The 14,092-nt window shown below is 31.3% G+C and overlaps 1 protein-coding gene across 1 annotated transcript in view; it reads left to right on the forward strand.

Moving 5' to 3' along the window:
* Positions 1–14,092, forward strand: part of LOC118198061 (uncharacterized) — an 81,517-nt gene continuing 67,425 nt past the window's right edge. The window contains exon 1 of the mRNA XM_085817597.1: positions 1–207. Within this exon, the coding sequence (XP_085673723.1) occupies positions 191–207 (17 nt within the window). The 5' untranslated portion in view covers positions 1–190. The remainder of the gene's footprint in view (positions 208–14,092) is intronic.

The raw sequence follows: 14,092 nt of genomic DNA on the forward strand, positions 1-14,092 counted from the left end.
TTTTGTAAATGGTATCGAATTCTCACGTCTCAAGGTCAAGAATTATTCTTCTCTGCCTTACATCGTATATGATTTTGGTTATTCTAAATCACAGTCATCAATGACGCGAAGATACACGACAATTCACATTTTAAAAATTTCTTAGAAGACAAAGAGGAGAAAAAAGAAAGAAAAAGAAATAGTATGACACATGGATACAAAACTGAGGTAATATAGCAGTTAAGCCTATTTTAAAAGAATTCAGTGTTTTCGTTTGTGTGAATTATCTGCTATTGGAGAAGATGTATTACACAATACTGTCGATAACCGTTTCACATTTTATAACAAATTAAATACTAATTTTTTAATAGTTTTTATTTCAAACCTCGTATTGATCTTAAAATTCAAAGTGAAAACTAAGAACTTCAAATAAACTTTAAATATTTAATCCATTGATTTTTGAAGGAACTATAATCCATGGTTAAAAAAGTTGACTTGCATCCTTCAGAAGAATATTTCAGAAAGGTGTTAAGATTTAATTTATATCCTCAAGAAGATCCAAATAACAAAAGAAAAGATGCACTTTGAATTGTGTTGTTCATTTATAATTTTTTATTTATAAACTTTGTTTTGTTGATTTTGGATTCATTTCATTTGAGCTGTATTCCTTTCCTAACTGCTTTATCAAGAATAAACATACAATTGAAAGAAAAAAAAAATGTCTTCATAGCAGTCAGTATGAGAATAGGAAAAAAATCGAATCTGAGGAGTTATTGTAATTAAGCTGTCATCGCTCCAAATTCTATTTTCATTTTCAGTAAATCAATGCTTTAAATGAAATGCACATAATAATTAATATTGACTATTTAACAATTAGAAACTTTCTAAAACATCTAAAAACTTTCATATTTTACATTACGCCCAAAGGGGCGTTTCCTTAACCTTTTGTAGGTTACCTTTATTTATTAAATATCATGTTCTTCGAACTTAAATCATAAAATTCAGTTCAACAGCAATATCGCAAAATAATTTTAAAACATTAGCATATCTAACTCTCTCGCCAGCTAGAAATACATTTTTTGGTACACTGTTGCCATTGCTTTGTTTGAAATCGTTGAGTTTGTTAATCGAAAATTTGTTGAAGTTTTACAAAATATGAAATAGATAATAAGACAAATTCCAAATTTTGGCTTCCACACGCTCGTTATTCGGGCAGAAACGCAGGTTATTCAGAATTTGATGGCTCTAGGTACCACTGTTTTATCACAATGCGAGAAACATACATACATTTAAGCAGATTCTTCATTATTTAATTTCTTTAAATATAATACAGGCCTGTAATATTTGGTGGCGACAGTTTGAAAAGTGAACTGACTCAAGTTTCCAACGCAAAATGCCAAAACGAAATGAACAGCCCTTTTGGGCTAAGCACTTTGGGCTAAAAAAAGAAATTAGGAATTCAATCGTAAATGTTGTGTTAAGGATACTTAATTTTAAAAAGTCTCGCGTTTTCCTAAGACTTAACCCTGTGAACTCTAACATAAAATCTTTGCATTTATTGGACATTTCAGACATTTAGTTAAGCATTTAGTTGTTTTTTAAAATTTTTATAGTCATTAATATTTATTATTATTCGGATATTTATGTAAGCGACGTGTTCAAAAATATATTGCTGAAATACAGGGCAACATCTTACAGTTGTCCTCCATATCAGAATGCCTTATCCTCTATATCTAAATATCTAAAAATTTAAATCATTAATTGAAAACTTGCTTATGTATCTATGTACAAAGCTTTGTCAGTTTCCAATCGTTTTTTCTTGGTGTGGCATTTTCTCTGTCAAGTACAGTATAAAACATTTTTAAGAAATTTAAAAATTGCCAGGCAAAAGTTAAAAATTCTTTAACATGCATAAACAACAATAAAAATAGAAATTAACAATAGTTTACGGTTTTTGCATTGATTTATTTAGTTTGCTGTTTTTAATAGAATTGTTACTAAATTGTTTCATTTACCCAAGCAATGCTGCATGCAAGTTATTTGAAAAGAAAGCTACGCTGGGAAAATTAAAAATACGAGAGCACGCGCATTTATTAAATAGATACCTTGTACCCTTTTAATATCAAGAAAAATCGAGAAGTTTCTCATGCTTTTCTAAAAAGCTTATAAAAGCGGGATCAAAAACCTCTCAGTCCAGTTTTGTTTGCAAAACTGTTGTTGTTTACTGAAGCGAATTCGCGGTGAAATCGGATTAGCTTTCTCTGTTTTGAAATAAGTTCTGATGAACATTATCGTACTTTCAAAAGATAACTACTGTGAGATATTGCAATATTGCACGAATATCCGAAGAAATTTAAGCATTTTGTTTTATTTGTTCTGATAATAATCAATTTAATTCACTTTTCATTGGACTTGTGCATTCAATTTATTACGAGCCCGTACGCACGCAACAATACTTAAAAGCGCTTTTTGTGAAATTTAACTCTCATCTTGAGGACCATCATGAGAAAAAGAAGGGAAATAACCTAAATAAGCAATGGATATAAATCTGTAAAGAGAAGAAATGAAATAAGAAATAAGAATATAGTATACTACGAAATGAGACTGTTATGAGTATGTTTAGATACTTATATGAAAATACAGTTTTATCCATAAACGAAATATATTCTACCGTTCGTATATACTATTTTTAGAAACTGCAGAAATAAAGAAATTACAAGAAATATTGAGCATACATTAAATGAACAGCCAGATCAATAATGAAAGGGCAGCAGAATTTTAAGTGCATGTAACACAATTAAAGAAAGAGAAGAAAAACAAATGGAATCCAAATAACCCCCTCATGGCTATTGATTTTTACAGCCAAAACAAATTTGATTTAAATGCAAATAATGAAAACAATTAAATAAAACACCAATTATTCTTCTCGCTGGGAATTTTAAGAATTATCTTTTTTTATGTTATTATTCATTTGTTACTGACATCAGAACTGAATAAAACAACAGTCTCTAGCTATGATACAACAAAATCCGTCATGGCAACACCACAGCTGAAAGTGAGCAGTATTCCGAAACATAATTAAAGAACTGTACAGAACATCACTGACATTCGTACTCGGTAATGCAGTCACTTACACAGGAGACTAAATCGTCTGCAACAACAAGTAATCATTTGAGAAATGTTTCATTATGTTCACTTTCTCAACAATTTACATAGCTTTCTGAAGCTATTGTACTGAAACCCAATTCAGATATTTTTAACAGGGCGAGTCATGTTTTAGTTGTCAACTTTGCAACAAAAGCTTTGTTGAAGAAGAATTAAGGAACTTGTTGCCAATTTATAAAAGATTTTCTTTTTAATAATATAAACTGAATCTCAAAACATATCTAAACAATCACTAAAATATTAGAAATTACTCAAAAACACATATTATTCTAATATTTTTATCAGATAAAGCTGGTGCTTTCGGATCAAAATGATTCTAATGCTTCTACACTTCTGTAGTCTGAAGAATTAGCTTTTATTTAATTTATACTAAATAAACCAACAATAAAAATTACAGATCCAGATTTCCGCTATATTTCATTTTTTATGATATATTCAGTAAATATTTAACAAAATAAGAGTAAAGAGTTAAATAAGTTTATATTTAACTTTTTACTTTTTCTCCGTCATATTTTTTTTAAACAATAACTTACAGTTTCTTTAATATTGATTATTCTTCGTCACTTGCTTTCTTTTTTAGAATAAAAGAAAAGGCGGTTTATACATAAAATGTTTTTAATTTGTACCTCTGTGTTTCTCAACCAATTTTTATCCATGCCACTGCTAGAATCCCTCCTCCCTCTGTCCTTTCTAAAACTTGAAAAATAAATATGTATTTATTTAGATTTTGGTTATTTTTTCACGTGTTCTTATGAATTAACCAAAATGTGCAGAAAATGTTGATAAATAAGAAAACTTATATAAAAATAGTTTTTTATTTTATAATTCATTAACAGTTAAATAAAAGGTTGACCACATTCTCTCCTCCCGCCAAAACTGGGCAATTCTTTCCCTGAGAGAAGAACCCCTTATGTACCTGCTTAATAACTTTAACTAAAAACTCATATGAAAACCTATAAAAACCTACAAAATTTCTATACTTTATGTTGATCCATTATAGTAAGAAAATAATGCAAGCAAAATTATAATAACTTGAAATATTAAAAACTGATACAGTTAATAACATATTTTCAGTTTTCAAGGTTGTTAATAGATGGCAGCACAAGCTAATTATAAATTTTTGGGGTTATTTATTATTAATTTATTTAAACAAATAATTAATTATTTTGTTTTAAAATGCACAATGTTGCATATTTGACAAAAACAAACAACCCAGCGGTACTTTTGCAACTTATATGATTGACTGCGAGAGAGGATTCACCACAATAAGACCAATTAAATGCCGGCGACATGTGGTCTTCTCGGAGCCTCCAGACACGTATACGGCCATCAGAATACTGCACGAAAAACCGGGACTCTTCTGAAAAGGAGACATTGTGTCACTCCTGTATTCCCTGTATTCAGCTTTCTCGTTTGGCACACCAGAGTCGCCGTCTCTATCTATGCTGCATTGTCAAGGGAAGTCGAAATAATGGTCTCCGTGCTGATGGTCCACGTTGCTGCAAACGTCTATGCACCTTATGAGCTGATACTAAGCGTGCTGCAAACATGCCCATTTGCTGACTAATGGTCCGTGATGTGGTCATACGGTTGTGCAGGACCTGACCTCATAATATTTCTGTCCTCTCTGGTGTTAGTCATGGGAGGGCGTTGAGATACTGTATGCCGTTCAGTATGACCCTCCGCAATCCATTGATTCCGTATTCGCATGGCAGTGGCTGGATGTCGACCAGTGTGACTGGCGATATCAGGAAACGATAATCTACACTTTCGAGAGGCAACGATCTTGCCTTTATCGAATTTCGAAACTTGCTCTTCGAGGCATAAAACGGTTTCCTGAGCAAACTCCAAAACCTTACAAAGCACATTCCGAATGAGAAATCTACTACACAACTTTTCTTTTATGCAGTGCTTCAGATGTCTTTTTTTCCTCCTGCGTCGTCTAAATGCGCTGAAATCATTTGCATATTCCAACCTCTTCTTTTCATGTAATTTTGACGTTCGTCAGATAATTTCTTTCTGGTGTTGAAACTTTAATGACTAGCAGTTTATTAACAATTTAAAAGTTGTTTAAATGCGGCTAAGCCTAATTTTTTACCATAGCAGCCATATTTGTTTACATTTGAAACTTAGCAGAATAAAGAATTAAGTCAGTTTCTGCCCCTTCAGTGTCTTTTTCCGGAGTGGGACTAAAAGTAAACTTTCGATTTTGTGCGCCTAAAAATGTCTGCCTTCTTGCCCGGTGGCCAATTGCTTGTTTTTGCGTAGAAACTCTAATTTTTGATTGAAAAAATTGTTTTTTTTAAATTTTTTTAAAACTTGTTCTGGTGTTTTATACTTTTCTACATATTTCAATTTTTAATAAAGATATTTTGAGGTTTTATGTATTTTTACCTTGCTGCGAAGTGAGAAGTGAATTAATTCAACGAGAAATATATCTGATGAAATTCGAGGAAATGAGCAAAAAATGCGCATAATCTAATATCCTGTACAAGAAAATCATTTGGTGTCAACATCAGATTTTTTTTTTTTTTTTTTTTTTTTTTTGTACCAATAGAATGTCTGTTAAAGGCCATTTTTTTTCCTTTAAAATTTATTTCGTTTATTTATTTATTATTTATCCCCCTTTTCTTCTTAAGGAGCTAGATTAGAAATAAATATATGGTCTGTCTTTAATAAATTTAAAAACATAATCCTAAAAAATTACCATCACAGTCATAAAAGAAATTTTGGGTAGAACTAGCATGAAATGAATTACTGCAATCTACAATGCAGATCTCCCTTTTTTGTGTTGTAGAACTCTTGTATAACATTCATGTTTCAGGTAACCTCTACATAAAATTGTTTTATTCATCATTGTTTTCAATCATTTTCATCACCGCTTTTTGTGGGACCTCTAGTGGTTTCTCCCAACACTCTAGAGGGCTCCTTGGAAAGTCTTTTGAGAAGCACTTATTGAGCACATGCCCATTCACACTCTCCCCGAAAGATAGCTCCTACATACTCTGCTGTTTTCAAATAGATAAATGTATCATTACCACAAAGTGTTTGTCAGCTGATGCCAACCAAAGGGGTAGATTACTATTTTTCTTCTAGGTGTTAGAGATAGGCTACTGATACCTATTATTCTGTTTGCAAAATAAATTATTGTCACAGTTCTTGTCATTGTAAACAACCTGAAATTTAAATAACTATTAGCATCAGAAAAGAGTTACGCAGTTAAACGAAATTAGTTATGAATTAATAAATTGATGAAATTTTATATGCTAATAAATTTATATTTTGGTGCTTTTGATAAAAACTTTTTCTTTCGGGAGGGGGACAAATATATTTGCACGTTACTGATAAGGATAAAACTCAGGTTTGTTGTTATCACACTGTACACTGTAAACACCTCAAAAGCTGATTCTTCCCGAAACATTGCTTTGCCAAAAATATTTCGACAGGCGTTCTCTGAGTACCTGACTCCCCAGGCAATCCCCACGTCAGACTATAATAGTTTAACAGCGTCGAATGCGACTATGAGTACAAACACACATGTGCTATTCGGACCGATTAACTGACGAAATGGAATGCATGGAATAGGAATCGTGTAGCAGGATTTTTCTTTTCTTTTTTTTTTTTTTTTTTTTTTGTTGTTGTTGTTCTTAATTATTCCTTGTTTATTTTCACCGTGTTCAAAGAGTACATATGTAAGAAGGCAGAAAATTACTTTTAAGTAATCTAAGATACTATGTTGATCACCATTGTAATTAATTGTTTGATGACATTGTGTTTGATTTTGTGCGTTATACAGTCAAAAGTCGTTAATTCGCACGCCCATAATCCGGAATGATCTATAATCCGGACCTCAAAGCTACAAACTTTCTGCGCAGGCGTCTCATTGACGCATGCGCGGAAGACCTTTACGGCTGCGAATTTGCGTATGCGCGTGCGCAAAATACGTTTATTAATGCGCGTTTAATGTATAACGGACGGTATAAGCTAAGCTAAAATTATCTAATTATCTATTTCAGTTAATGTTGCAGATTGCGTTGTTCCTTAATCTTCGAATTGGATCCGGCTTATTATTTTTTGCAGAGCAATTTTATAAAAGTAAGCTTGAACTTTCGATTATGTCAAATAGAATTTCCGATATATATTTACTAATATGTAAAGGATCTACAAAGCGAAAGTATGTTTCGGAGTCCATTAAACAAAAAGTGGAATTGCTGCAAAAAAATGGATAAAGGCATAACCTTTGTTTATCTAAACTTTAACGTTTGTTTATCTAAACTTTCTTTATCTTTAAAGTTGCAGCGCGCAATGAATTGGAAGTTGATCTGTCAGCGCTATCCTTATCTTCAGGGCAGATGTTTTTATTTTATTTGGCTTATAATTGCTTACTAAATGTAGTATTTCATCTCGATGTACTCCGTCTTTGATATGATTTAAAACAAATGCCTCGTCATTATAATTCGCTTACGATAGCGAAGAAAGTGACAGAGGTTATTGAAAAAGAAAAAATTTCGATTGACAAATTAGTCGGTATTCTCGACACAGCAATTATAGGACTTGAACAGCGGAACTTTGTAACTGAACAAGAAATTATGTCTGTTTATAGAATTAAAGAGAACGTATTATCACATAAAAAACGAAGCAACTTAAACAACTTGCATTGAAAGAAATGTTTAATAAAGTAAACAAATAAATATTAAGCTTTTTATTTTTGTAAATTTTGATACCCTTTAGATCATAATTGTTCTTTATTTCGTAAATTACGGTTTCATATTTTTAATTTTATAATTTCTGCATGCCATTTTACCAGATTTAAACTGATGATCTATAACCCGGAAAAATCGATTATCCGGAATCGCCGAAGTCCCGACGAGTCCGGATTAACGACTTTTGACTGTATATTTATTTATATTTTGGTAAAAATATGAGTGTTTTTTTCACAGCTTAATTTTGCTCACATACATAATTTTATGATAAAATAAAATAAATATTATTGTACAACAATTGTTATTATAATTATTTAATCATTATATTTTATTGTATGATTTTCAGTATATAATGAATTCTAATACAATAATTATTATAATCTATTAAAATACTTTTACGATAATAAATAATTATATATATATATATATAAATTTTAACAAACATGTATATACGTAAAAAAGCAAATTTAAAATAATTTTAAAAAATTAAAAAATGTGCAAACATATAAAAGATTTTATTTTTGAACTAATTTACAATATCATTTAAATTCAGTAGCATAAGTAAATCAAGTGCAAAACCAAACCATGAAAATAAATTCACCAATTTAGCAAATTAAAATTAATTTAAAAATTTTTACAAAAATGCATAAGTGAATGACTGAAACAATTATATATATATATATATATATTATATGTAAAGTTGTAAGAACAATACAAAAAAGACCAATTTTGGTCAAAATTTTTTGCGCAATGTGCTGCAAAATTAAGGAAATGAGAAGATAAATTGTAGTTAGCTCGCCAAAAAGTTACCAAAAGCTATATTTTCGGAAATTTTAACACAGTATTAAAAACTAATCAAATTGAATGTGGTAATATATTAGTTATATGTGAATTAAAAAGTAAATTATAAAACACAGTAAAATACTAATCGATGGAACAATTTAAAAGCAAAAAATGAAACACAGTAAAAAACTAATCAATGGAACAAGTTAAAGGGAAAAATATATTAGAATTGAAAATTAAAAATTAATAAGCGGAAAATGGTAAATTAGCCCAATTCGAGGTTCTGGCTTTTCAAGAGAAATTTCTGAATGAACATCGAACTAAGCTAACCCCATTACGCGTTTCGCAGAAACAGACAATTGAAACTTTACGTTACAAAATTTTTTAATTAATTAAATAAACTGTCAAAAAAAATTTTTAGTCTCAATTCTCTGTTCCAATTTCCCGACGCGTCCGCATAAATTGGCACATTAAGGTGTAAAAAATGTAAATGTAATTTAGATGTACAACAATAATAAAAATAAAAATAAATAGCGGTATGCTATTAGTCAAAATATACAATAACGTACGGGCTGGACCTGCAAGCTTAAAGAATTAAAATTTTATAAACGAATCTGAAATTAAATTTAAAGGAATAAGGAAAAAATAAAACAACCTACAGTGTGGGTCTTTCTAAGACCAAGGAAAAAAACTTTTATAGAAATATTAAAAAACAGACCAGTAGCAATGCTCTCTTCTCTGGTGAGGAGGAAACCAAAAAGGGGTTGTATTTCCCCTCTGCGCTTTTCATCGCTCTCCAACTTGTCGTGTGACGTAGGAAGGGGAAGGGGAAAACAATGTCACTGGGCAATAGCCAATGTCAAGAGACTGTCCGTTGGCGGAAACCTGCCTAAAGCCAAAGGGGGGGGGCGAAAGACGTGGAAAATGTTCAAAATGGCGTCTGTCAAGTAGTTTTAAGAAGAAAGACTGGAGCAAAAGTGAAAATGGCTAATTCAGCTAAAAGTTTACCTAAAATGGCCTCTAAAGTAAGAGAAAAATGGAAAAAATAGTAATTAATGAAAGTCGTATTTCTTTAAGCTAGAGGGCGATCAAGCTTCACGAAACGAAAAGGCCCGTTTGTTAATAATATTAGTAGAATTGGCCATCAAAGTAATTTAAACTATTAAAAAAATAGTATTAAAAGTATTGTGCCAAATTTTTGGAGGAAAGAAAACGTAGTGACAAGAATTATCTGTACATTTATACATTAGATTTTCAGAATCAGCCATCCACTTTATACCGTCCCATTGGGCTTTAAGCATAAAATATCACTATCTAACTCGAAAAATCTAAAACTTGGTAATGCTAATGCCAGCTTTTTTTAAGGTAATTTTAGTTACTTTTTGAGGAATGAGGTTATTTTTCAAGATTGTCACGAAGTATAGTATTTCTTCTTGAAGGTGTTTTGCTGTATTACAGATTCTTTTAATTCTAAGTAGCTGTGAATAAATTGCGTTGAGTATGACTCTTATATATATATATATATATATATATATATCTTAAAAGCGGATAGAAATAATAAAAGATAAAAATATTTTTTTTTATTCTTTATTTATCCACTTTATATACAAAAAGCGGAATTGAAATATATGTACTTTAATACACCCTGAAAAAAGAAATTCCTTAATAATTAGTTATAATAATTATACGATAATATTATTTCATTGATTTTTTCAGAATTTCAGAAAATTTCTTTCACTAATTTTCCTTTAACCTTAAAAATAACGACATTAACACTATTCTTCCAAGTATTAGTGTTTAAATCTAACCACTTCAGATAGCTCACTGAAGTTAATTCTGAACGGTCTGACAAGAATTAACTTGCTTTAACTGCTTAAATTAACTGTTAATCTGCTAAAAGTAGATTTTAATATAGGAATTATCTATAACAAAGAAGCTATACAAAGAAAATACCTGTTGAAAGAGAATTCTGATTTAATGATGAATAATTGTTTTGGGAATGTATAATTAATGTTTCAATAAAGTTTATTTTAAAAACTGGAGACTTACGCATAATACTTAGTAAAAATCAAAACTTTCAGTGAATAAATTCTTTAAAATTGAGAATAATCAACCAGTGTAGCAAACATTTTTACACAAATTTTTGCTAGAACTTCCTTTCAAACATCAGTTTGAAACAATGAAAATAATCTTTAGAATCGGTTGCGTCTCAGATTGCTTGAAGAAAATTACTTTACAATTTGCCGTTAATTGAAGCTATGATTTTATTGGTGGTACAAAAATGCTCGCAACTGTATTCGATTTGCACATATCATAAATATTTGCGATAGAAGAGGAACCTTCGAACATGATATCCACTATGTGTTATATTGCTTGAAGTAATGATTCCATCGTTGAAAGAGAGCTTACTCTTCTGCGGAAACTGTTTTTATCGGAATGACAGTTATTTTGAAAGGTCTTAGACTGTCCAGAAAGTTTATTTTTATTTACAGTCAAAGTCCTTTGGAAACTAATCATTATGAGAACAATTACAGACAAAAAAAAAAAAAAAAAAAAAAAACCAGACAAACAGCATTTCTCTTAACCTCGAGCCCCCATAAGGATTGAATATGGAAATCAAAAGTTAAAATCTGCTTTAATGTCTGCAAACGGCTTGCGTAAAATTACGTTTTAAATATATTTCAAAATTTGAGGAGATTTATTACTCCTTGGTCATCAAACCTGGCAGAGAAAAGAATCAAGCAATAACCCAGTGGAAAATTTATAGAAGGACAGTGATGCCTACGAATCTTCCAGAACACTGGCTGATCGCCTTAACTTTGTAAATATTGAAACACGCACAGAACTGTTATCTTTCCATAAGTAATTATGTTCAATAATTGCTAAATTCAGATTAGAATTTCTCCTTCATGGTACTGTTAATACTGAAAATTGCCTGATCTAGGTACCGAAAATCCACAGATCATGCTGTCATACGTGAGGTGCCTTTTTATTCCCCAGAGATATTTGAGTGGTACGCATTTACAGCAGTATTTTCTGTCGTTTTCTCACTTTCTGCTTTTTTTAACCCTCTGGCCCGCGACTTCCACGGGCAACTCAAATGTAGCAAAATTTGCTCATCCCGCGATTTCCGCGGGCATATGTTTTTCTTCTTTTATTAAAGAGCAGATCCCGTTTTTTCCCCGTTTACCCATTGAAATAAATTATATACAATATTAAGCGTTTAGTTTACGTTTTGGTCAAAAGATATCATTAGTTATCCACTAAATTGCGGCATTTGAAGGCACGTGGCATTAGCGCTCAAACTTCATTTTTTGCAGCTTTTTTCTTACAGAAATGGCTGCTAGAAAACGTTCAGCGATTATATTGATTATTTAAATAAATTATTAATTAGATTAATTGATCAGATTAATAATTATATTGATTATTAATTAGATTTATTAAATCTGGTGCAAAGACTGTGAATTTGGACTTTACCTTGAACCCCGTTTTGAACTCTATCATGCTAAAACTGCATTTCTAAGGTATTTGTCCCTCAGCGCTTTATATTTTCTTAAGTTTTTATACATTTTACTTTTTTATATTATGTAATAAATAGAAATTAACTGTAATTCGACTGAATTTATTTTAAAAAAGATTTTTTTTTTTGTGATAACATCTGAAATTGGTTTTTCTGGCAACTTAGTTTCTCATGATAAAAAATCTATATAAAAAAATATTTTCTAGAAAGAAAAAGTGCATTTTTTAATTCTCCAATATATACAGTTTAAAATATGAAAAAAAAAATTGGAAGCGATTTTGGTCTACAAATTGAGCAGTCGAAAGGTTAAGAAAATCGAGCCTGAAAGCCCATCTTCCCCAAAATATTTCTCATGAGAAACCTCGTTGTACTAATACTACAGGAGCATCAATGTCGTATGCCTCTATTTTTATGTGAGGTAGAAGCTCGCAAATACGGAACACTTGGTTTCGTGGAAAAGTTTCTCCAAGCCTCACAAGTCTTTACAAGTAAACCTTCTCTTCGTTGGTGTCGGTTTTCCGGAAACCCATATATTTTCTGAAAGCTTTCATAAGTAGAAAAACTGTGAAGTCTTAGGAGCAGGACAAGCCTTTAGGAGCTGTAGAACCCACAAAGTATCATTGAAGTGTGTATAGATGGATGTATTTCCGTAATAGCGTCTCTGTTTCTTTTATGTTCATGCATTTTATGCTTCCGAAGTACCTGATGGTAAAGTCCTACAAAAAGAACTGGTACCTGAAGGATTTACGGGAAAGATCCAGCCTCTGGATATTCATTTTTTCAGACACTACAAATCTTTTGTTCCTTACATAACGGGCACAACATTATCGAGACACAGGTTTCGCTATATCAATTCAGTTTCCTCGTTTTAAGAACTTGATTAAGATGTTTTTTTTTTTTTTTTTTTTTTTTTTTTTTTTTTTTTTTTTTTTCTATAAGGGCAGCTACTTGGACGACGAACTTGGAATTTGGATTGCGCCAATGGATTACTGCTTCGATTCATCGAAAAATAATGAGTGTGCAAAGTGTGAGGCTATCGCTTTTGTAAAATGGGTCCATTGTGAACCGTCTTTCTGCCTGTCTCACTGTTTATTTGATGAATTGCATATCGGTTGTCTTTTGTAATAGATTTTGTTTGAAGTCACATTTTCAACATCCCAACGTATAATGTTTCTTTTCAACAAGTTGTTTCTTCCTTTACATTGAGATATTCACCTTCTTACCGTATTATTATTTCATATAAATACCTGAAATGAGCATTTTAGCGACTTTTGGTGACATGTTTCCAACACTTTTCTGATACTTTGTGGGCCCTATAGCTTCTAAACGCTTGTCCCTCTGCCCCTAAGATTTCACAGTTTTTCTGCTTATGACATAAGCTTTCAGAAAATATATGATTTTCTGGAAATCGGTATCAAATGAGAGATGGTTTACTTGTTTATATGTGGTTTTTTAGCTTGGTTTATTTGATTGCAGCAAAGGACTCGGCTATCTGTCTAAGGGGAGATATGCCTTTGTGGAAGATTTTCGAAGGGAAACTGCCTTCTTTGCACGTCACACATGAAAAAAACCGCGAAAACGTTCATGTAGCCAAGCCGTTCGTCGGATTCGAATTTCTGACCGAATTTCCAGTGTTCAGCGACATTACCGCTAGGTCGCTGGTGGACAACATTAGATATGATGCCTTCATAATATTCCTGCAGAAACACCCAGCTCTGTAACTGAGTTACTAACTATGCTGCTTTTCAATTTCAAATTGCATCAGAAAGCGAAACAAGGCACAATGAACCCTTTTTATGCCATTCATGAATATTTTTAAATTTTGTAATGCTTCCATCGAAATAGAGCATCATCTATCCTCTCAGAACATAATTTTATTACATGCTCTTCTTTCGCTGAACATAATTTTATTGTTGCCACCCAATATTATCGCCCTTTATCA

This window comes from Stegodyphus dumicola, chromosome 5 (genome assembly GCF_044657685.1).
Source record: "Stegodyphus dumicola isolate Sdum_Otavi_A_Nest chromosome 5, ASM4465768v1".
Taxonomy (NCBI): Eukaryota; Metazoa; Arthropoda; class Arachnida; order Araneae; family Eresidae; genus Stegodyphus; species Stegodyphus dumicola.